This window comes from Microchirus variegatus (genome assembly GCF_963457635.1).
Source record: "Microchirus variegatus genome assembly, chromosome: 12".
NCBI lineage: Eukaryota > Metazoa > Chordata > Actinopteri > Pleuronectiformes > Soleidae > Microchirus > Microchirus variegatus.
The window spans coordinates 19,711,874-19,736,611 of record NC_139813.1 but is presented as its reverse complement, the minus strand read 5'-3'; the positions used below and the strand labels follow the sequence as shown (position 1 = coordinate 19,736,611).

At 43.8% G+C, this 24,738-nt stretch overlaps 1 protein-coding gene across 3 annotated transcripts in view; it reads right to left on the bottom strand.

Moving 5' to 3' along the window:
• Positions 1-24,738, bottom strand: part of eva1aa (eva-1 homolog A, regulator of programmed cell death a) — a gene marked incomplete at both ends in the record, with an annotated part of 79,555 nt that overhangs the window by 25,978 nt on the left and 28,839 nt on the right. For all 3 annotated transcript variants that reach the window (XM_083898953.1, XM_083898952.1, XM_083898954.1), the window contains one exon: positions 16,747-16,890. In XM_083898953.1, the coding sequence (XP_083755079.1) occupies positions 16,747-16,890 (144 nt within the window). The remainder of the gene's footprint in view (positions 1-16,746; positions 16,891-24,738) is intronic.

Below are 24,738 nucleotides of genomic sequence, written 5' to 3'. Positions count from 1 at the left end.
CCGGGTTCTGCCCATACGCGGCACATGTTTCTGAGCTCGCAGCAATCCTCGCCTCTCTCAGAACAAATTGAGTTTAATGAGGGGTGAGGTGGGGTGAGCCAGTGGTGGAGGGAGAGGGGAAGGCAAAGAGAGCGCTGTGAAAAACACAGGACATGCTACTCCGTGATATTACTTCCGAACGGAAAACACAGGCAAATGTCGCTAGTATGTAGATTTTGTGTGGCTTGGCGGAAGTGATTCGACAATGGCAACTTTGTCCGAGTAGCGCGAGATGGCCAATATCGCTAACTAACTAGGTGAATTCTACCGCTCAGAAAACTGGGTTGTTCAGCAATTTCTCCCTGTGTCAGGTCTGATAGTATTGCTTGACAGAGCCCAGATGACTGACGCAGAATAAGACCACAAAGACCAAACAGGTAGAATAACAGCAAAAAACAAGTGAAATATCATTCAATTTGTGAAAAACTTGTAACCTGTGACATGTGATTCGACAATGGCGACATTCTCTGAGAAATCCGAGAAATTATCCACTTTCAGAAGGTGAATTCTACTGCTCAGAAAACCAGGTTGTTCAGGAATTCGACAGGATAAATGCTTCTCACCTTCACCTATCTCCCCCTCAGTAATGTCTGATAGTATTGCTTGACAGAGCCCAGCTGACTGACACAGCATACATATATCCAAAGACCACGAAGACCAAACAGAGGTAGAATAATGACAGCAAAAAAAACAGATGAAATATCATCCAATTTGTTTTGTTTGAAGAAAAAACCTGTTGAATGAATAAATACGAGCGACGGCATCATTTTACGCCCGCAGTCACTGGCAGACACCGGTTGACACTTTCGACAGGCAAGCGAGTGAGCAAACAAACACACCTTTGGCTGAAAACATCGACATGAACACACACAGTTGGTATGCGGCGCTCAACACACTGGTCTTATTCTGCTCTCTCCTCCTGATGCAATGCTCTGCTTTAAACAACTGGACTACTGTGGAGGCCGAGACACAACAACAACTCTTCAACTTGACCTCTTACTTTTTAAGAGGTTCTACTTTTCCACTGTCCACGTCTGTCCCAGACCTGATCATGAACATGAACATGAACCGGTGACATATGTGGCCTTCTGGATACAGCATGCTTCTTCTGTTCAAGGTCTTTTTCCGACATCAAACAAGATGAACAAATACATATACAATGGAATTACCATGCTCCCGAAAGTAAATGGTTTCAAATGTTTGTTTTTTCAGACTATGCACACAACCATTCTGTGCATGGAAGCTAAAAGATCCAGGTATCATTTTTTATAATGGAGAGAAGCTTTTCCACTTGGCTTCTCGACTGTATCCTGATGTACGCATCAATCACAGTTCGTCCCTTCACAGATTATAGTTGATGTCTGTGTTTTGGGATCCGCAGGTGTTAAGTTCTGCGAATCCCCCCTCATGCATGTGAACCACGGCCATTTTTTACCCCTTGACCTTTTAATTCCGCCAGGATCCAGTTGACTTATCCCCACAATCTCCCCGGCAGATAAATAACTCCCCGCAGATGAGGCTCCCTCAAATCCCTCCATTTCTCCAACCGGGTCCAGGCAATAACGCTGGCATGAGAAGAACAATAAAACACACCGCTCCTCCAGAAGAAGATTGTCCGTTAAAACGTCCGTTTCTTTCAATAGCGGAGGGAAAACGAGATATTTGGAAGCAGATGTAAAGTTAAGTTGTCAACAGGGACCAGGTCTGCTCATACCAGTGACAATAAGAACATTAATGTAAAGAACGAGGGATAAAGCTGTAGCCAAAGATGCATGGTTAACGTTATACGTAAGATATAGCAAGAACTATGGTGGGGGGAAAATATAGGATGGGAAATGGGTGTTGTAGTAACGCAGCACCCCCTTCAAGCAGCTGCACGACGCTGCTAAAGAATGCCAGGTGGCTTTTCTGAGGGGGGTGAATCACATCTGTTTTAGCTATTCAGAGATGCCCTCACCTTTTCACTTCACTTATATCTCTCAGATGATGACTCTTTCAGGAAGGAAGGAAGGAGGGAAGGAAGGAAGGAAGGACCCCTCGAAGACACGAGAGAAACCATCGGGAATGCTTGCCGAGTTTCAAAAACAGAACTAAGTCGAAAAGGATAAAAAAATCAAATCAAGACTTGAGAAGAAGAAGAAGAAAAAAAAGAAGGGCTTGGAAAGAGGCCTTTGCTTCTCTTGTTGAAGAACCTGGCCAAAGCTTAGTGTAGTGCCAGGTTCCATTCAGACTAGACAAAGTAAATAAAACCACTTGATGGGAAAGGAAGCAAAAAAAAAAGAAAGCATGTAGGTGGCAGAAGGAGCAATGAAAGCAAGGGAGTATGCAAAAGTTATACAGAAGACAAAAGCACAAAAGGTGGAGCCTTATCTGATGGTCAAAACACAGATTTACACAGATTACACAGCTCAACATGAAAAGTCCATTCATGACAATCCTAATCATGTCTACTGTCATCTCGATCTCCGCCTCCATCTCCACCCCCCAGATGGATGATCTGGAGTAATAAACAAACGCCTATATGTTTATGTCCATTTAATGGCAATGTGTGTTCGAGCAAGGCTGGGGTATTTTTTTTTTTTATTCCGGTTCGCCGTGTGCTGTCAGTCTGCAGCCTGCTGCCCCCTCTCTTCTCGTAACCCAAACCGCACACTAATTCATAAATGACAAACAAAGAGTCCCTTGTGGTTTGGGAGGGACAGGACGGCACGGGGCGCTACGGACTGGCGCTGCACGGGAACAGCTAGGCGTCAGTTAGAGGGGGTGGGAGGGGAGAGACCTGGTTGACGGGGAGAGGTAGGTGTGGATGCGTTCACTCACAGACAACAAACCCTAACCCTCTAAACCTCACCCTAACCCAACCCCAACCCTCTAAACCTAAAACAAACCCTAACCCTCTAAACCTAACCCTAACCATCTAAAGCTAACCCTGACCCTCTAAACCTAACCCTAACCCTCTAAACCTCACCCTAACCCCAACCCTCTAAAGCCCAATTTATACTTCTGCGTAAAGTGCTCTGCGTAGGCTACGTAGAGACTCTGCGTCGACGCAGAACCTGTCGAAGAGCCTCTGCGTCGTCTCCGGGTGCACGAAATATTTTTTAAGTGTCCGTCACTCCGTCAAGGGACAACGGAGACGGCAAGAGCTGCGATTGGTCCTCAGGACAGGCCGAGCTAAGCTGCTCTGTGCCGGCTCTCAGTGCGCTCCGGGCGTCCTGAGAGAGGCGGAGCTGATCCCCGCCGATAACGCCGCTGCCGAACTATAAATACGTCATATCTTAACACACACAACACATGTTTAGACTCTAAATGGCCAATTTCTCGCCTCAAATTATCTTAAAACTGCGTTCCGTCACACAGAAAAGTGAGAAACGGCCACTGTTTCAACAACAACAGACTTTCTCTCTCTTTCTTTCTCGGACGCCATTGCTCACTGTAGCCAGAAGCACAACAACCTTGCGCAGCGACCCCTACTGATCGGGCGGGAAATTGCAGCGAGTGTCCGTCACCACGACGCAGAAGTATAAATGCTCGAGGCGTCTCCGTGGTGACGCAGACGGATAACGCATACGCAGTCGGAGAAGTATAATGTGGCCTTAAACCTAAAACAAACCCTAACCCTCTAAACCTAACCATCTAAACCTAACCCCAACCCTCACTCACGGACAACAAATCCTAACCCTCTAAACCTAACCCTGACCCTATAAACCTAACCCCAACCCTCTAAACCTAACCCTGACCATCTAAACCTAACCCTGACCCTCTAAACCTAACTCTGACCCTCTAAACCTAACCCCAACCCTCACTCACTGACAACAAATCCTAACCCTGACCCTATAAACCTAACCCCAACCCTCTAAACCTAACCCTGACTATCTAAACCTAACCCTGACTCTCTAAACCTAACCCTGACCCTCTAAACCTAACCCCAACCCTCTAAACCTAACCCTGACCCTCACTCACTGACAACAAATCCTAACCCTCTAAAACTAACCCTAACCCTAAACCAGTTTGGAGTCCTGGAGAACTGACTGCACCATTGTCTGCCGGTCAGCAGCTCACTGGCTTTCCAGGTTCTGTTTACGAGGGGAGTGACGTGTGTTTGGGTGTTGTGCACAGCTGCTCGTGAAGCCTAGACAGGCGTCTTTGATGAAATGCCTCGTGGATGAACGACTCGTTGCCCCCGCACCGCGGTATATATTAGAGTGCTGTCATATTCCTGCCAGCAGAAACTCGCACAGCAAACACGCAGACGGACGAATGAAGTATCACTACTGTTTTTAATCAAAAGTGCAAGCGTTGACAGGGCGTTGACAGGTTATCTCTTTAGCCGTGCCCATCGCAGTTGTGATCTCATTTGTGGGCGCACGTGACGTGACGCCCACAGTTACCTGTCAGAGTCTAATCCTAGTCGCTCGAAACCTGGCAAACCTCCCTCGCTGCTCCTGAAACACTTGTTTCCTCACGTTTCACGGGAATTCCTTCCCACATACATGCAATTTTAACACTCGCATCCTCACCAACAGGAGCTCAACCTTTCCTTTCCTGAGGGCAACGCAAAGATGAGGCATTTAAACTTGAAAACATGGTCTTATTATGGCTCATTAAACACAGGCGCTCATCCAAAGCTGAAAGCAACAGCGTCACAACAACACGCGCAAGCACGGAAACTACAAGCAGAGGGATTTAAACGCAGGCTCGGACAGAATACGAGGTGACACTTACACACACATTGCTGAATGGAAAATCCGTCTGGGTCCAGGGAAGTAACTTTCTCCCAGAGAGCGTCCGTCTGTCTTGTCAAACACTCCCACCTCCTCCTCCTCCTCCTCTTCTTCTTCTTAGTCCCACCAGGAGATCTAGGACCAGCTTTGCCGTGAAAACAAACGCTCACGTGAATACTCCGACGAGAATTAAAGAGAACAGTCCAAAAAAAGGGAAAAAAGAAAGCACCAGAGAGGGAAGGGTACAAAAAACCCCCCCAAAAAATATCCTTTTTTCTTTTTTTTAAAGGAGAATGAAGAGTTTCCTCTTCTTTTTTCTTCTCATCCGGAGAAGTGAGTGCCCTCCTAATGAACGTCTTCTCTTTTAGTTTCCCCTTCCTTCCTTCCTACTCTCGGGGAGAGACAAAGTTAAAGCCGGCTTTAGACAACTGGAATGTGACAGCAGGAGAGAGAGAGAGAGGGTGAGGTGGTGAGGGAGGGAGAGAGAGAGAGGGAGGGAGTGTATGAGAGAGAGAGAGAGAGAGAGATGGGACATGAAGTGTCTACCTACACAGCCCCGCTGCTGTGTGAGCGAGCAGTCCAAAAAATAGAGGTGGAGAGAGGGAACAGGCAAGAGAGGAGGAGGAGGAGGAGGAGGAGGAGGGGGCTATGGTTGTGTGCATGAGTGAGTAAGAGAGAGAGAGAGAGGGGGGGAGAGAAAAGTCCAAGTGCAGCTTCAGGAAATGACCTGAAAATTTCATCCAACTGTGACTGGAAATCTGTGGATGTGGTGCGGAAGAGCTGGTACACGCTGCCCCCGGGGCACTGTGTAAAAGTGACAGGATAGAGCCGAGCAGCACAACTACACAAACCGAACAACACACTCTTTGTTTTTGCTTTACCGTCTGTGGCTACATATATAAAAAAAAATAATTGTGGGCAACTGATTTAACAATAACAATTGATTTTATTTGATATAAAGCAGCAGTAATGGGTCAAAATATCGATTTTGGTGACATATCGTCGTCCTTCCTCGTGCAATAATCGATACGCCAGGGCAAATATCCATCAAATATCCATCAAACATCCATCCATCCAACAGCGCCTGCCAGTTTTACTTGCTGGGCGCCGCGACTTCATGTCCCCTTACGGTGGTGCTGTTCAAACGAATATGAATATAAATTTGGCTGAAAAAGAGGGAGTTTACAGTGGGATAATGGTGGAGAAAGCTACGTTAAAAGGGTTAGGGTTCCGAATGACTTTTTTACGTTTTATATTTTGCACAAGTGTATTATTTAAGTATTCTATTGTGTTACTTAGTAGTTTTCTTATATGTGCCTTCAAGCTGGGAGTCCCTGCAAAATGTCTCAATGTTCACATAACGACAATAAAGATATCAGATATCAGATATCGCGGTGTATCGCTGTATTATTGTCTTGCAGTATATTGATTATCACAGCATTGTGATCAAAATCAGAATACTTTTATTATCCCCCGGGGGGAATTGTTTTTGTTCCAGATGCTCCGTGCAAAGTGGGTAAGAAATGACGTTAATGTTATCGTGTACTCGTGTATCGTGTTTCTCGGAACCCTGTGTTTCCTGCCCCTAGTAGCAAATACAAAATGAGTGGTTTCATTTATTCATTTACTTTCCGTGTGGATTTTGAAGTTGCAATAAAATAAGTTACAATAACAATACCTCTTTCCAACCTTGAGCGTCCACCAACACCGATATCAGTCCAATTATATGGACTATTACCTCTTTTAACATAGCTGTTAATAAGATGCAGCAACCACCCATCCCTAAGCAGCCATTTCAAAAACATAATGCTGCATTTTCAGCCCTCACTCTCATGCTTGACACAGGACGATGGTGGCATGGAAGTCCCTTTACAGCATGTCGTGTGTGTTTAATGAAGCATTTGCGTAATATTCGGGGGGGGTTTATGGGCTGTTCCAAACGCTGCCAAATAGTGACCAATAATACTCTGCTGTGCATTGATCTGCAGGTCTGCAGAAGCATTTAAATTTAATTTTGTGTAGCGCTGCAATTTCAGTTTAAGACGCCTTGGGAATTTCTCTCTTTGACCCCCTGCCACACACACACACACACGCACGCACAAATATTCTCTCCCCTCTTTTTTCCCCTCTCCTTCCGAGTCCACCACAGGAGGGAAACTGAAACCAGCCACAGACTGGAAAGCATTAGTACCAATCACTCCCCAAACCACCCCACCACCCTCCCCCAACACGATTCAACACACTCTAAATACAGACGAACAACGGATCACACAGTGCGCTGTGTTTTTTTATGTTGTTGTTCTTTTTATTTGCCATGAGCACGGAGTGACACGAAAAAACAGTAGTGTGCGCAGTTTTTACGAGTCTGCGAAGCTGACAAAGTTGGCAGCGAGTTTTCATGCAGAGCTTTGCTTGTTTTGCACTTTGCAGGCCAAACAAAGAGGCAGTTGCTGCTCATTGGGGGGGGGGGGAGAGAAAACAGGGCAAGCAAAAAAAATAATAATAACAAACCACAGAACAGAGGGAGATGTTTGAGCGTTTGTGTACGCGCTGCTTGCGTCCGTCTATTCCAGCATGCGTACACGTGGACACGTGTGTGTTGACTTCACTACATGCGGCGATTATCCCGCATTTTCTAAAGCAGACAAACAGCCTAAAGCCAAATGCAGAACATTCCAACGCTCTAGAAAGAGCTTCCTATGTTCCTATGGGCTGGAACAGTTACAGAGGACACGAGTGGCTTTGAGCGCAGTGACGATCAGAGAGACGCTGCCACATGTAATTATGTTAATATTAAGGCGTATTCAAGGATGAGACACATGTAGGGCTTCAATCAAAAAAACAACTTATTGTGTTATTCCTGCTAAAAGATGACTTTTAAAGTACATTTCAGACTAGAAAAAAAAAGAGAACAAATTATTCCTATTATGATGGTAAATTTCGAGTCATTCTGAGGTACTTTATGTTTTTGAGATTGTAGTCAGCTTTCTGTCAATGTGCATCAGGGCAAATGGATCATTTCCTGATTTTCAAAAATTCATTAAAATTATTCTTTAAAAGATATGCAAATATTTTCAACGGATTTTTGTTCAGGGCGATGCCGACTATTATGATGGTAAATTTCGAGTCACTCTGAGGTACTTTTTGTTTTTGAGAGTGTAGTCAGCTTTCTGTCAATGTGCATCAGGGCGGATAGATCATGTCATGATTATATTATGCAAAATAAACTTTTTAAATAATTTTAATACTTAAGACTCTGGAGGCCTTATGAGGCGGCAAAGTGTGAAAAAAGATGACTCAGTCATGTTTTTGTGGTCCTCCTCAGTCTAAGTACAGGAGATAAAACATGCGATGTTGACTGTCACAATGACACATTGCTGGAATTGTTGTCTCGCAGAGCTCCGCTTTGTCCTTAAAAAACACGAGAGTGCAGGCGAGGAAGCAGCACAGAGTTCAACACAAACTTCCAGCCTCAGAGGATTTGTCCAGTGGATACATTTGATATATGACGGCAATGTGCTACTGGAGCCTCAGTGACGCTTACGTAGTTTCCTGCGTCTCGTTTGCATTTAAAGAGACAGGCACTCAAAAGCGAGCGTTCTGAACAGGGCTGTTTTGGCAGATTGATTGAACTGCTGTGGCGCTTCATCCTTGTGGTATTTTGACCAACGCATGTCACAGACATGTTCATGAGGACACTATAGGGAACTAGGTTAACTTGGAGAAATAGGGTATAATATGTCTCCTTTAAGCTAACAAATTCACGTATAGTGCAAGTAAAAAACGGTACTGATTCCACAAAACAAACAGGATGGACATTGATTATCCACAATGTCATGAGACTGTTCACACAATGGATATTAATTGGGGGGGCAGAGAGATCAGTTAAGCATAAATCAGAACGTCCGGGAAAAAGGAAAAACAATGGTCCTCATTCATCTACTCCGTTGCTACTCGTGTGCTAATTGCATAATAAATAACCGGCAAACAGGCAAATCAGCTTATCACCACGTGTGCTTTATCTTTTGTTTGTGTAAGCAGGCCATTTTAATGGTTATCTTCAAAGGTTGAAACTGAGTTAAATCGCACTTTGTGTGCATTGAGCCGAGATGGAGCTCATCCTGTCAGGCTTTTACAGTCACCTTTAGAAATAAAGTACAGGTTTCTCCATCGTGGTGAGAACACAGTCCAATGCTGAGAAACTTATTTTTCTTTCTTCCTCTTTGTACTGTAATTTACAGGAGTTTTTCTAAGGGTTGTTCCCACAATAAAGTCACAAAATAATTGTGGTGAGCTACATCATTATTTACAATCCAGATAAACAGCCAGTGGAGTTTTCAGCGTGTTTCCCCCTGAAAGACAAGGAATCCCAGGCATTTTTATTGGTTATTTTACTGGATATATTTTTTTACTGGAAATCATTTACTTATTATTTTTTTTTGTATGTGTGTGTGTGTGTAGCCTATAAACTTTTAGTAATTGAATAACTTTTCCTTTGAAGCAATGATCTACAGTTGTGCAGAAGAAGGAAAACGGGGAAGAAAGATGCAATGAAAGGTAGAGGTTGTGTGTGTGTGGCTTTGAAAACTTAGAAGGAAATATAACACCGTGTTTTTTTTTTCTTCCAAATCCACTTTGTTCATGACTGATTTTAATCCGATTGAATATCTCATAGTCCTTCTCTGAAGTGCCAGTGATCGCATCTGCCGGGTATTAAACACCAGATGTGTCATGTATGAGTGTGTAAGTGTTAGAAATGTGTGATTTAACCTGTTTTTCTTCTTCCCCCTGTCTTCGTGCGTGGCTTATGCGCGATGATGTAAGCTGGCGATCGTCAGAACCCACAATCCCCGGCATCAGCACATGGCCCTGGCACCGCTGCGTTCCCGCCATAAACTCCCCGCCCTGCGTCTCGCCCTCTGCCAGAGAACACGCCCAACTTTTTTTTTTTTTTACATCCTAGCCCTGACACTTAACCAAACTTCAGTAAAACCTTTTGTCCAATAATGATGAAAAAGCAACGCTCAATACCTAATATGGGCAAACGGCTACTTTTAAAAGCGGCCGCGCCGACACACGCAGGTCACGCGGGGTCACGTGCAGCAGTGTTTTCTCGCAGAACAGTATTCCTGAGAGTGCCAGCTGGCGGCTGTTATTCCGGGGGTTTTGTGCAGAGTCAGGCTTGTGTTACGAGGCAGGGGAGAGTGTTCGCAGGGGCCGTTTCATTCCTTTCCGTCTCTGTGTGTGTGTGTACCGGTCAAAAAAAAGACATCTTCTGCCAGGCTCTTGGTTTGTTTTAGGCTATTAAAGCACTTAATTGGTTGGGGGGGGGGTTGCAGCTACAGTACATACTGTATAATGATGCAATCGTCAGAATCGGTTTTACAGCCAAGTATTGTAGGTGTTACTTAGGAAGGATTTGCTTTATCCATAAGAGCCATTACTCAGTATTTGAAGGTTGAAGTTAGATCATTTTCACACTTAAGTCATACCGATGTTGCCTACTACAGGGTATACCACAAACAAATCACACGTTCTTGAATTTGAAATGGCATAAGTGTTCAGACATGTGCAAAAACCACCAGCCATCATGAACGAAATCACAGGCATGATAGTGATAGAAATTCCACGAAAAATAGAGTAAAGTTTACTGTAAAGTTCTTGTTCAGTTAGAGCAAAAGTAACGAACTTAGGCTTAAATGACACTTAAAAACTAGTGCTGTGCAAAAGGTTAACGTGTCGTGCATTAACCGGAAAAAAGACGCGAATGACGTCATGTTTACGTGCCGCAGCACCGGAGTCCAGGCACCGTTTACCGGTTAGCTGCATTAGCTCCTTTTAGCGCCGGTTAGCGTGCCTACAGTGGAACTGGATCGGTCCGTTTATTAAAGGAAAAGAGCACCGCTACAAATAACCAGCATACCTGTGCCTCTGTTTTTAAAATTTAGCGCTATTTTAGACTCATTTTAACAATCGGGAGTCACGTAAACATGACGTAACACGCGTCTTTTTCCCGTCAGTCGTCATGGAAATGTGCCATGCGTTAACAGCACCTTTCTGAAGGACGATGGAGAACAAGTATTGTCATATTTTCCCATGGTTACGTTTGTTTGTCTGTTTGCAGGCACCACAACTCAACTAAAAAAAACTACTTTTATTTTATGTTCTGCTCAGAGACGGCGGCGGCGACATCAAACTAAAATGATTCAAATAATAGTAAAAAGGAAGCATAAAAGAATATGAGGTATGAATCATGCTGCTGGACTGACTATATAAGGCCAGCAGACCCAACAGACTGTGGTTTAGGGTTTAGTTAGAGATTAAGTCAAACAGTAGGACATTACTGGACTGAAAACTGCCATATGTTGCCCGTATGAAGAAGCCTGCAATTAAAGATACTGGGAAAAATGTTGCTTCATCGAAATGCAGCATATGTGTGTGTGTGTGTTTTCCTGCGACTATAGGATGAGCTACGAGGGGGGAATGTTGGGGCCCAGCAGCAGCAGCCCCTGGCTTCCTTGGCTGGACTTCAGTTCTGCACAACCGGGGCCAAAACAAACATCTTCCCCACAGTCTCCTCTGCTGACATGACATGAATGTGCACCGTGGCTTCGCAGTGGTCACAAGTATCTCCGCCGTGCATGCATGCACACACTCGGTGCCTATATGTGCCCACGCGTACGTCTGCATAACCAATTGGGCAACGATTCGTCGGCCTCGAGCTCCTGAATTACATCTTTATCTTCCGCCCGTTTTTTTCCCCCTCCCGTTACATCTAAATCACCCTCCCAGGGCCATGTGCAGTCAGCCACAGTCTCCACCGCTCGGACTGTGTCCATTAAAAACAGCAGCAGTGACCACACCTCTGCCAAAGCCAAGGGTTCAGTTCGACCACAGTAAGTTACTAAATTGGCCACCTCTGTCACATACATCCCCTACATTTCTGAGTACATTTTCTGCATCTACAGCCAGCATCTACTTTATTCTAATATGCAAAAAAGTGGGTACTTACTGTGACCATATTCTCTCCTTACATGAGCCAATCCTAATCTTAAAGAGTCCCAGGGCCAGCTTTGGAGTCTGATTTTAGGTTGAGCTTACATAAATGACATTTTCTGAATTAAAAATGAACAAATTAACATCAAGTGCCAAGACTGAAATGTATGCCGACCAGCTGACACTGGATACTTAAACATAAAATGTCATAATAGTGATATACACTACATATACACATTACTTGCTATAAAGGGTCAGATAAAAGAAGAATAACGCATCATTTAAATGCCATTTCTTACAAGTATTCCTTAAAATCTATGAGAGATATTTCACAGCAGTACCCAAACCCAAAGTTTGCATGTCAAAACTCCTTCAAAACTTCTTTATAATATGACGTTATGTTGTTGGTTGCCTTTGCCTGTCTACCTTCCAACATTTTCAAAGATATCAATCATGTGTGGATATGTCCATACAGTTATTCAAAAGACATCAATTGTAAGTTATTCAACTGCTTATTCCAAGATAATAATTCCATGACAACGAGGCAAACTTAAAGGTGCACTATGTAATAAATCTAAAACAACTGGCCATAAAATCCTCCTAATACTTCACAGAGACTCAGGAATAATGTTCGTATAACAAACTGAACTCACCAACAACAACAGTTATGCTGAAATATTCGTATTAAAAAAAAATATTGTGCAGACCGCAAATCATGTTTATGTTTTGAAATCATGTTTTGGCATGTGGCGCCACCTACCGCTGTCTACCAGTCATGGCAGTGCATCATTGCAACCACGGGTTGCCAGATAAGTCTGAGCTACAATGGCGGAGAAAAACGAAACCTAAAAGACCGATGTAGTAACCGTTTTTGGCCACATTCTTACATATGGCGCCTTTAATCTGCCAATAACGATTATGTGACATGCTTTAAAGTTCCAGAGTGGCAATGAAAGGGTGAGTTATTTTTGAAACAACGATTCAGCTCACAAATGGAAAATCACTTCAACAGTTGAGCAGCTTGTTATTGGGTACAAAATCCAGAGTAAAGGCTTTGGCCAGCTACACAAAAAAACACACTTATACAATAATAATGGTCTCATTGTACTTTCATTAGGTCTTTTTTTTGTTGAGATTTCAACTCCAGAGTTAGAGGCGCCTGAGCTCCCTATTCCATCGACCCCGTCACCTACCTCAGATCCCATGCTAACGAGGCTAAGTGCCACAATTAATCCATTTCCTCCCCCTGCAATTAGACCCGTTCATTAGGTTTTTCCACTGACTTTTATCCCCCCCGAAAGAGTCTGGTGTGCACGGTTCAAAAGAGGCGTTAAGACGGCCCTAAAAGGGAGTTCAGGAAAAAGAGAGAGAGAAACCTCGACATTTAGATATCACGTCTGAAGCTTTGACTTCTCAGGAGAAGCAGGACGCCCTGAGGCTGTGTCGCTTCAGTCACACGAGAGGAAGGATGTTGACAAATAGGAAGAGCCTCAGACATCTGGAGGAGCTGACGGCTAACAGACACATTATGCATTTTAATAATACTTTTTTTTTCTGTCAAATAAAGATTAATACATGTTGCACGGGGGGCATCCCAGCTTCAAAAGACGCATGGCAAACTCTGAAAAACCAACGCAGCGTTACAAAGAGAGAAACTTCAAAAAGGGGCCACACTTGGAAAACTTGGCTTTTTGAAGAATGTGCCCCCGAGCAGACTCATTCATCAATCTACCAATGATTGCACCGGGGGTAAATATTTCCATGTTTAGGCTATGAATAATTCGCGAGACAGACAGCGTGCACTGCTGTAGGAGTATTTATGGGCTGAATCTTCTTCAAATATTGAGTTGTAAAAAAAAAAAAATGCTTGGAGCTGTAGTTAATCTGAACTGGGACTCCTCTCCTCTACTGTTTTTGGACCCAGAAAACAAACAAACCGTGGGGACTTCCTCCGTGGGGAGTGGATGTAAATGATGCCTGACAGTGGCGGCTGTGCAGAGTGTGTGTGTGTGTGTGTGTGTGTGTGTGTGTGTGTGGGGGTGTGTGTGTGTGTGATCTGCTGCGAGACTGATGGCAAGTTTCAGACCATTTGCTGCCGTTATTATTGCTAAGGAACAAAGTCCAGCCCTGCGGCGGTTTTTGTTAGTGTGAGTGAGGAAGATGCTGGAGAGTTGATGGCTTTATAAATCACACTGTGAATCAAACACGTGCTCCTGCCAGTGTGTGTGTGTGTGTCTGCATATGTGTGTATGCAGACAGTGTGTGCACTGCCCACAGACCAATTTATGCATACGCACTCCTGCAGATAAAATGACCTATAAAACAGTTTCCTAATTATTCTAAAGTTGGCAGGTAGTAAAAGACACTAAAATAGCATCGGAAAGATTTTAAGTGGGTTAACACCTCTACACACACTAGTCTTTTTAGGAGTCTTATCCACAACATTAACCATAAGTCAACACCCTAAGCCTAACTTTAACAATTAAAATGTAACCTCTTCCTCAGAAATGAGGTTCTGCCTCATTAGGACCACGTTTTGGTCTTATGATATTTCAAAAATTGCGACAAAATACAATAGCTACTTGCAGATGTTTCCATTGACGGTTTTTTTCTTTTTCTTACAAGTCATAATTCTAGTCTCTCGTCCCCTAAATCTCATCCCGTAAGACTAGAGACTACTTTGAGGAAGATTTTGGTTTCGGTGCAGTGATCTCGATGAACGCTAATGCTGTTGCTATGATTGTTTAACAGAAAACAATGGAACTACTGAAGCTGACTGGTCATGTCTGGTGTAATGCGGAAAAAAGTGTTTCCATTCAACGTGTGCGATAAACGTTTATATTGAAACGTCTGAAAAACGTATCGTTTCCAATACCAGTTTTTTATTGCGATATTTAGGTTTTGCGCATTTCTAAGGCTAATGGAAACGCAACTAGTGTTTATGCCAGAAAAAGTCCTAAAGCGTAACACATTATCTCAAAATTAACATGACAAATCTATTATAGCTCCCATAGAGTGGTCCTATCGCACATATATGTGAGTTATGAAGGTCTACGTACATACATTAACTTGTTTTTATGGTCAAAAACCTCCTAGTTGCTGTAAATGAGCCGATAGAAATCTCTCCTAGCTGAAGCTCTCCTCAGTCGCGCTGTTTCAGACTGAAATCTCACCCCCAGAAGTCAGAACTGTTCTCAGCAATGGCTGCACTGTTTGTTTCGAACATTCAGGGCTTTGTAAACAAGGTAATGATGCAGATACACACTAAAAAAACAGCGTTAATCGGAACTTATGTTCTATGGGAGCTTTAAAATAATACACATCGTAAGGGGAAAAAGTTATTTTTCCAATTAACACTTATTTAACTGAGTATTTATTTACACCGTTTAATTCCCTTCCTCACAACCCTTCAAATATGTATATTATAGAGTTTAAAAGTTGTGCCATCAATCAGTCTGTAAGTAGATGCCTTCATTTTTAGCTGAAACAAAACATTGCACAGACCATGCCACACACACACACACACACACTCGTATAACTCAAGCACATAAACGCTACCAATCATGAGCAGACAGACATCCTCGGCTCTCTGTACCGAAACAAATGGGGTCAATACTAAAACACACTCGACCACCAATGACAGAGGATCCCCCCCAAAATTACCACTTTGCTGGAGCCTGGAGCTACCAGTGACTTCATGTCTGCAGCAACGAGACTGATTTACTCGCATCCATTCCCGCTCGACTCTGACCGCAGCGAAAAAATAAAACCCACCCGACTGCCCCCCCTCACAGCACACACACTTACACACACACTTCTCTGTATCTGTTGAACATTAACACCAGTTCCACATCCTTCCCCTTTCCTCAGAGAAACACTCACACATTCGTCGACCCCGACTCAGCAGCGGAGCTGTCGCTAAAGTACGCCGCGTTATCAGCGACAGATAACGGAGGTCAGACAAGGATTCGAGCCGAATGACTCCATCGATAGTGCAAAAAAAAGTCTCCGTTTGTTCTCGTCTGCGCTGGCCGATGGTGACTAAAGATAAAGGGACGGACAACGGCGTGAGATAAGAGATAAGAACCTCGGATGAATCACCACTGTGCATAATCTACACGCGGTGGAAATTGGTTTGGATGAATTTACGGTACCTCAAGACATAAATATGACTTTAGGCCAGAGCGCAGACACCCGCAAATACCCTATCATCCATATAATAACGTCAAATATCAGAGTGAAATGCCAAATACAACAGAATGTCATCTTAAAGCACTGCGGACATGGCTTTCTGTGTGTTTCCGGTTTTGAGAGGCTCCAGGCTGTGGAGCGTGTACATCAGTCCCTGTTGCTGGAGGTGCTGGATAGTGTGTGTGTGTGTGTGTGTGTGTGTGTGTGTGTGTGTCCAAGCATGAGGTTAATGAATTACAGCCTTGTCAGTTCAGGATTATCCCTGGGGTGGGAAGTAGATAAAAAAGGAAGATAATCCTTCTCCCTCATCTGCACAGACATGAAGTCAAAACATAAGATACAATGCCAGAATTTTTCTTCTTTTGTGTGCTACATCCTGGGAGTGGAAAATATATATATTTTTTTTTTTAAAGCTTTGAACTTGGTGCATCTTAAACTAAAAATAACGCGCTTTAATAGACAAAAACCACAAACGCTGCACTTCCTTCAGAAACAAGCGAGCCGTGTTCCTGAATTAAAGGCTTTTCACTGCCGAGGCGCTTTAAAAAAGTTCATTTTAAAGCGTCCTTTAAAAAGAAACATGAACTGACCACTGGTGCGGTCAATATCATCATCATCATCATCATTTCTCTCCCATATAATTATTCTCTGAATATAATAGAAACCACTTGTAGAGCCAGGAACTGCAGATTCACAGACCATGGTGGAGACTCAAGATGAGCTGATCAGTTAGTGAACACCACCCCCTGGTGGCACCAAAAAGAAAGGTCCTATAAAGGACTTGTTGAGGACTCACCACAGGTGTAGATGACGCTGAGATACTTCCTGGTGCCAGAGTAGCACGGATCTCCGAATTCTTTCGTGGAGGCTCGGACCAGGCAGTTCTTCTTGCCCTGACAGCGAGACGTGAGAACCTGCAGAGCCACAGTCGACTGGCAGTCTGAGAGAGAGAGAGAGAGGCAGATATAACATATTCATTTTTACTTTCTGTTTTTGACACTAAAATGTCACTGCAACACATAGATTTGTGATTAGATTTGTGAATTTGAGTAGGGACCATTGCACGTTAACGAACGTCAACGTGTAAATATGTCACATTGCAGCCATTTTCCATCTGTGGTCAGTTGAGAAGTTGATGGAATAAAATATAAAGTCCATATACAGGAAGCAATAAAAATACAAATTAAAATATATATATGTACACAAAAGTGACAATAACAAATTCAAACTTTTAGTGCGTAATCGGCAAAAATCAGCTCAGAGTTAGCGTTCAAGATAGCGGCCTTCCTGAAGGATTCACGGGAAAGTCTCCATCGATGAAATTTCGTTCATGTACATTAAACCCGACACCGGATGACATAGTAGAAGCTTTTTATGGGTCCGTTTTTTGGCCCCAGCCACTTCAAATTATCCACGTTTTTCACGCACAAACGCGGGAATCCGTGCACACATGAATCGAAAACGCGATTCATGTGTGCGCTCGGACCCGAAAGATAAGGGAAAAACAGCATGTGCTAAACGGCTGTGCAACAGTTAACAAAGACAGACTATTAAGAAGTTCTCAATGTGAATAAAAAGTCTGAATTTCTTGGATATTTCAAATGAACCTTGCGTAAATATTTCCCTTGCTAGCCGTAAAAGGGAGTTTGACGGACAAGCAGCACTTCGGGCACAATAGGACTACATGAGGCGCTGTCAGCCACAACAGAGATGGACACACAAACACACACCACGAAGAGACACATCCTGCAGACATTAAAAGGGACATCTCTCATACACACTCCGCACCATAAAGGCCCTCCTCAGCTCCCACGGTGGATCCTCTGTCCACACGGAGAAACCTTACGGGGGCCTCACATTGTCTAAAGAGATACCTGATACAACATATATATGTGTGTGTGTGTGTGTGTGTGTATGAAAGAGTGGTTGGGTGGGAGAGTGTTTGTGTATGGAGACCTGACAGAGTAATGGATGGGACGCCCATACATCATCGCTAAGCACTTGCCAGCTCCTCCACAGCTTCTCCCGCTCGGTGGAGAGTGGACGTACCGATGAGGCTCTCCGACTTCCTTCCTCTTGTCACATTTAAAGCAGGACTAAAGGAGATCATATGGTGACCTGCCGTGCTCACACACACCTTATTGAGCTCATAGAGACAGTTTAACATGCCCCATGCCCCCCATATAATAGTTTCAAGACGAAACAAGAGCGCACCACTTGGAATGGGGCAGACGAAGACTCCTCTGGCACGCAAAGATTGGCTACATTGAGAGATGTGACGATCACTAATGCCTAAGTGGTGTTTTTTCTGGAAAGTGAATGTGCCTTGGTTCCACATGGATGCCTCCCCGAGCCCCTGTTGTCCATCTAACCCCCTTGAAACAACACAAGGAGACGACAAGGGCTTTGAAAGTGGACACTGGGTCTCGCACCATCTGCCCTGGTGGGCCCCCCCCCACCCAACCCCACCGCCCCGACAGAGACACAGAAAGATCAGAAAAAAAAAAAGAGGGTAAACGGGTCGCTTAGGGTCTGGCTCACACGTCAACGGCCCACGACAAATTATGGCGCAGGGCAAAGGTCAAATGTCCCGGTCAGGAAGTGAAACACAGCAAACGATTGGTCACGGACAGTGTCAACACTCTTTTTAAATACACACCTTATTCATCGACGATCAAAACTCCGGGTGACAACCCGTTGTACTGCAATACGTTTTGTAGTAATGTTGAACCTAAATCACAGAGTTCATCTTGTCGTTTCTGTGCGCAGTTCAAAGAAAAAGCACCCGGGTGTTTCTCAGCTGGAGACGACACAGTGGAATTCCAGACGAGAAAGAGAAGAGGGAATGAAGACAGCAGCGTGAACTGGACGACGACTCAGACACAGCAAAGGTTACGCGGTTCCCACATTTAACACAGTCACTATATCTACCTTTGCAATTACTTGCATATCTGTGTATGGAATAATAAATATAATACATTTGTGAATTGTGAAAAATTCAAATTGCTCAGATTAACATATTGATACTAATCTGAGCAACAAGACTCAGATATTCAGATTTCTAATTTCTCAGAGATTATAAAATTAAGTCTACATATATATATATATATACACATATATGTATGTACATACATACATATGCATAATATATATATGTATATATATACATACATATACATGTACATACACACACATATATACATACATATACACATACATACATATACATATACACATATACACACATACATATACACATACATACATATGCATACTTATATATATACATATATGCTTGTGACATATATACGTATATATGTGTGTGCGTATATATATATACGCATACATATATACATATATATATACGCACATATACATATACATATATACATACACATATACACATATATACACACATACATATGTGTATATATATATACACATATACATACATATATATATATATATATATATAAACGTATATATATATATACAAAGCTCTAATCTTTCTTGTAGTAAAAACATATTTGTTTTACAGCTCAGATCCAAATCTCTAAATCACAACAGCTTCTAGTCAGAATGTGATATAACAGGTGAATCTTTGTGTCCCCCTCGTGTGAATCTCTATTCATTTCCATAGATGCCTGCGGCATGATGGCCTCCTGCTCTCCCTTATGCACTTTAATTTGTTCTCCTTCTGTCTTCCCCTTCCCAGAGGGCTCGTTTTCAGCCGCCACGCCGCGCAGAAAAACTGTCCCTCCCTGACAAGACCGCCTACTGATAGACAGGCCCCCATTAGCTGCTGCTTTGATTCCTGACTGGGCGATTACTTTGAGCAGAGAGGGGGCCCATAGAAGAATGGGTGGGGCTGACAGAGACAGACAGAGACTTCTAGTGACAAGAGGATGGAGAGACACATTTATTCTTTGTCCGTGCTTATGCACACACAACCTCAGCCCCCCCCTACACGGCATTTCTATGTAGTTTAAAAAAAGAGCATTCCTCAGAATGTGACCTCCTCTGGTTCTCATTAGCAACTTTGATGCAGACAGGCAAGTACAGAGCAGGAAAAAGACTGAGGAGGAACCTCTAACCTCCGAAAGGCCTGTGCAACAACCACTCCATCCAACACACGGCCAACAAGGACATGCTTGTGATCCAAAAAGGAGCAACAAGTGAGGAAAGGGAGGCGTTTCCTTTGGGTGAAGGTGACATACAAAACTCACACACAGCAGGAAACACGAAACACAGAGGTCAGACACAGAGAGGTTTACAGTACGTCATTCTAAAATGACTCATTATGTTGATCACCACGACCTTGAATGAGAGCCTTGGTGAGATCGGTGGAGGGGGGGGAACACTGTGCCTAAATGTGGGGATGGGGTGGGGCTACAGGTGATAAAGGCGGAGGGATGAAATGGAATTTAGCCAAAGACTGAACAAATACTAATGTTGACATGTGCCGTGTATGCATAACACAGGGTTTGACCTTCTGTTCTGTTCTTTTGCAACAATATTCATTAGCTCCACACACTCGCGCACAGTGAGTACACAACCACCTCTCTTTCCCAGGGAGACTTTTACAGGAGAATCCTACCCACGCACAACTTCCCAGGAATTTCCAAGACAATGGGCGAAAAAAAAAAAGAAAAAAAAAAGAAAAACCTGTGCTCATCTCCTCCTCTGCTGTGACTCACCTGCGATAAATATAATTTGATAGGGAGGCTTAAGTCATTGTTGTGGGATTTGACGTCTTCGCATAATAGAAAAAAAGTGATTCACTGTCAGAGGGAATAAAGCACCTGCACACGCAAGGGCTTTATGAGAGAGACATTAAAACGAATTTGAGAACGCTCTCCCATGCCCACGTTTACGATAAATGGTCTAATGGCCCCTTTTTTTTCCTGTAATATGATGAATTGAAGTATTACAGTAAGTTTACATGACGTTAGGGGGAAAAAAAATGAGTTATTGCACATGTTTGACTGAAACCAGATTTCAAATTATTACTGCATGTATGTGTTCAGTCGGACCAGAGTCGGACGTTCCGTGCATGCAACGCAGTTTCAACTCCTGGAAATAATAGAAGAAGCCGCTATGTAGAAGAATAAGGCCCAGTCCCAATTCTCTCACTTGCTCTGAGTTCCCTCCACAGTAAAATCCCCTCAATGAGGGAAGTGCAAATTGGTAACCACTAGTATGCAAATTAGCGTAGCGAACGCATTCCCTACGTCACGCTCATCATCGACGTGTCTGATTTCACCCGTCCAGTAGATGGCGGTGATACACATTGCCTGTGAACTGCAATACCACCATGCAGACGAAGGACCATTTTCATTCACGTTTGAAAATGCCGGTTCCAACGGAGCTCCAGCCTGTTGTGTGGGCTATTTTGATTTATCTTCATTTCATAAATCAACGGAAAAGAAATAGAAGACGCATTTGCCGTATGCTCGCAATAGTCGGGATGTTTCGGGATAAGCACGAAAAATTTGCATGTATACACCGGGACACACACCCCTGTCATGGGTAGACTCTTGCTAAGCACTCGGCATATTTACGAATGTCGTCAAACTTAACAGTTATAACTTAACAGTCCATTTCATATACATCTAACTAACACATTCCAACACGTTTCAGGTTTCTTTTTTACTGGCGTATTTGCAAATATATTCCGTTTGCACCGGTAGCCGCCATATTGTTCCAGAAAATCACCGCTGGCTGAGTGTGCAAGGCATCATGGGATACTCCCTTGCCTGCAAGCCTGGTCTAGAGCTGACTTGGTGGCGAGGGGCATTTTAAGGGGAGCATAGGCACTTCTCCTTGCTCCCTAAAGTATTGGGACACCCTACCCATGCAACATCTAGGGCAAGGGCTCAAATCTAGGGCTAGGTTTTGATTTGGGACAGGCCCTGAGACAACAGTGACTACTTTTAAACTCATGAAAGGGCTTATATTACCCCTTGCCACTCAGATCATCAAAGGATTGTCGCCCGGCGGTGCCAACACCCTGCACGAGACAATCCAGACTCTTTTCAATGTGTCGTTCCACGCTGGTGTAATGACCTACTGAGTGCTACCAGAACAGAGGCGTCCCTGTCAAGAGCATCTTCTGTACTAGCACTTTCCTTCCCCCCCCCTACCCTGCGCTATATCCTTCTGCACATGGATCCACCTCTTGACTCCTCGAGTCCACTGTTCCTATCGAGTGAATGTCTTTCCCAGACTTATTCTATGTAGCTCATTCCTCTTTTGTAAGTCGCCATGCGGACAATTAGCTAAACCAGAAACCAGCTAAAACGAATAAGCTGCTGGGCGTGTTGATTCCCCACTAGTGCTTGTATACTATTCCGATTAAAAGTCTGGTGGAAACTTCTTGAGTGTGTTTTAAGCCGAAGTGTCCGTCAGAACTCAAAACCCCTGCGTGGGCACAGTTTTCTTCAGCTGTGTTTGCAACACGATAGCAGGTTATTCCTAGAGTCAGAAGCACTTTATATAAAAACAGTCAACACCAACTCACACATGTTCACACAATCTGGGAAATTTTGGCCTAAAACTTCCACGAGGCTACTCTTTCAAATGCACATAACCGTGCAATTTGTTTTTTTGTATAAATCTGAGGTACAAAACATATCTGCTACTCATCTGCTCTGTATATATCAAAGTTAGGAAGAGATGCAGATAGAGTTACGGCCAAGCAGCACGTTCCCGAACAACTGGAAGTGGCTTCAAAAAGCCGAGTGATAAATTTGAACTGCAGCTGGTGCGTGCTCATACTGCGATCCTCCGAGTCTGAAACATCTCACGTGGACCTTCTTTGAAGCGCATACTCAAAAGTGAAAGCACAGACAAAAAAAAAGGGAAAAACCTGAGACCCAGCATGCCAAGCATGGGGAGCTATTTAGATGTCAAGAGGTGTGTGTGTGATGGTAATGGGGCAGATGAGAGAGGAGGGCTGAAAAGGCTTCCCCCCTTTTCGCTTTGAGGATTCATCGTCGCCGCCAAGACCTGTCCAACTCGGCCACTCCCACCTCCCAACCCATAACCGAGGAGCTAGACGACATCAAAGAGGTTGTCGCTTTTGTACGCACATGCCTGTGTAATGCACTTGTTTTTGTATCTTACACACTCCTTCAGAGTCGATACAGTTGTCTTGTAAACAAACCTCTGCAAAAAAAAGGGTTGTTTTTCAGTCAATTAATACGGCCGTCTATAGATTTACCACTACTTGGCAGAAGGCCAGTGTTAGACTACAACTTTGTAACGTGACTCTTTGTAGGGTAAACAATGTTAGGAGCAAATCGCCGCCACCGTACACCGCCATCCTACAATTAGACAAAGTTCACCTGGACAGGTGCAAACAGCACCCAAGAGTTCAGGCGTTGATCCCCCAACTCTGGGCTGCGATGAGCTTACCAGTGTGGTGCTGTTTTGGGTGATTACTATGACCCACACTACCGTTCACAAGTTTGGGGTAATCTATACAATTTTTGTTGTGTTTTCCATTAAAAGTCACACTTTTATTCATCAAAAGAGTTGCAAAATTAATAGAAAATATAGTCAATACATTGATAATATTAGAAATAATGCTTTGCTTTCGCTAAAGAACCAGCAAAACTGTTTTCAGCTGGGGTTTTCAAGGGTTTTCTAATCATCCAATAGCCTTCTAACGCGATTAGCAAACACAATGTACCATTAGAACACTGGAGAGATGGTTGCTGGAAATGGGCCTCTATACACCTATGTACATATGCCCTTAAAAACCAGACGTTTGCAGCTAGAATAGTCGTTTACCACATTAACAATGTATAGAGTGTATTTCTGATTCATTTAATGTTAGATTCATTGAAAAAAAAAAAAATAAGGGCATTTCTAAGTGAGCCCAAACTTTTGAACGGTAGTGTACCTTGCTGGCACATTCAAGAGACACAAAATCACAATACACTCTTAGAAATAAGGGTTCCAAAGGGGTCCTTCTACAAGGGCTGAGGTACTACCTGGAACTATTTGCTTCTGAAAAACCCTTTCTTCGGGAAAGGGTTTTCCAAGGGTTCTTGATAACACTAATGGTGTATGAACCATTTTGATCCAGAGAACCACTTTCCTGAATAAAGGGTTCTTGGTAGAACCTCAAAAGGGGTTCTCCTATGAGGACAAGCCGAAGAACCTTACATGGTTCTACTTAGCGCTTTTATTTCTAAGAGTGTAGGTGCAAAACAAAGCCGTTGTCAAACTCGCACAACCGCAAACACACACACACGAGCGAGAGAGACGACGCAAGGACAGAAGGGCAAGGAGATGGGAGGAGGTGGGGCAAACATTTAAAAATAATTAACGGTGTGTGTCTGAGCTGTCACTCAAAACGCTCTCACTTCCTGCTCCCCGGTGACGTGGGAGCCACATCAAAGACGGAGCTGACAGGAGGGGAAATCCCACCAGGGCACCGCTAGAGCCCTACAGCCCGAGGAGGTGTTAGTGGGTGGTTGTGTGTACGTCTGAGAGAGTACGGTGGACGTAAACACACGTGATGTGATTTTGTTCTTTGACAGTAAACACCACTCTCGCCTCAGCTCTCATCAGCCTCAGTGCAACTGTAACAGTGGAGTCAATTTTCCCATCAATGCATGAGGGGAGGTCAGGCTCCTGTATTTAATCCGCGAGTCTGAAACCAGATATCGGACCAGCCCGGTCTCTCCTGCTACATACACCTGTCGCACATTCCTGGTCCACCTGTACGCGCACAGGACCGATCGGAGGTTGCTACAAAGCTAATATTCTGCACCACAAC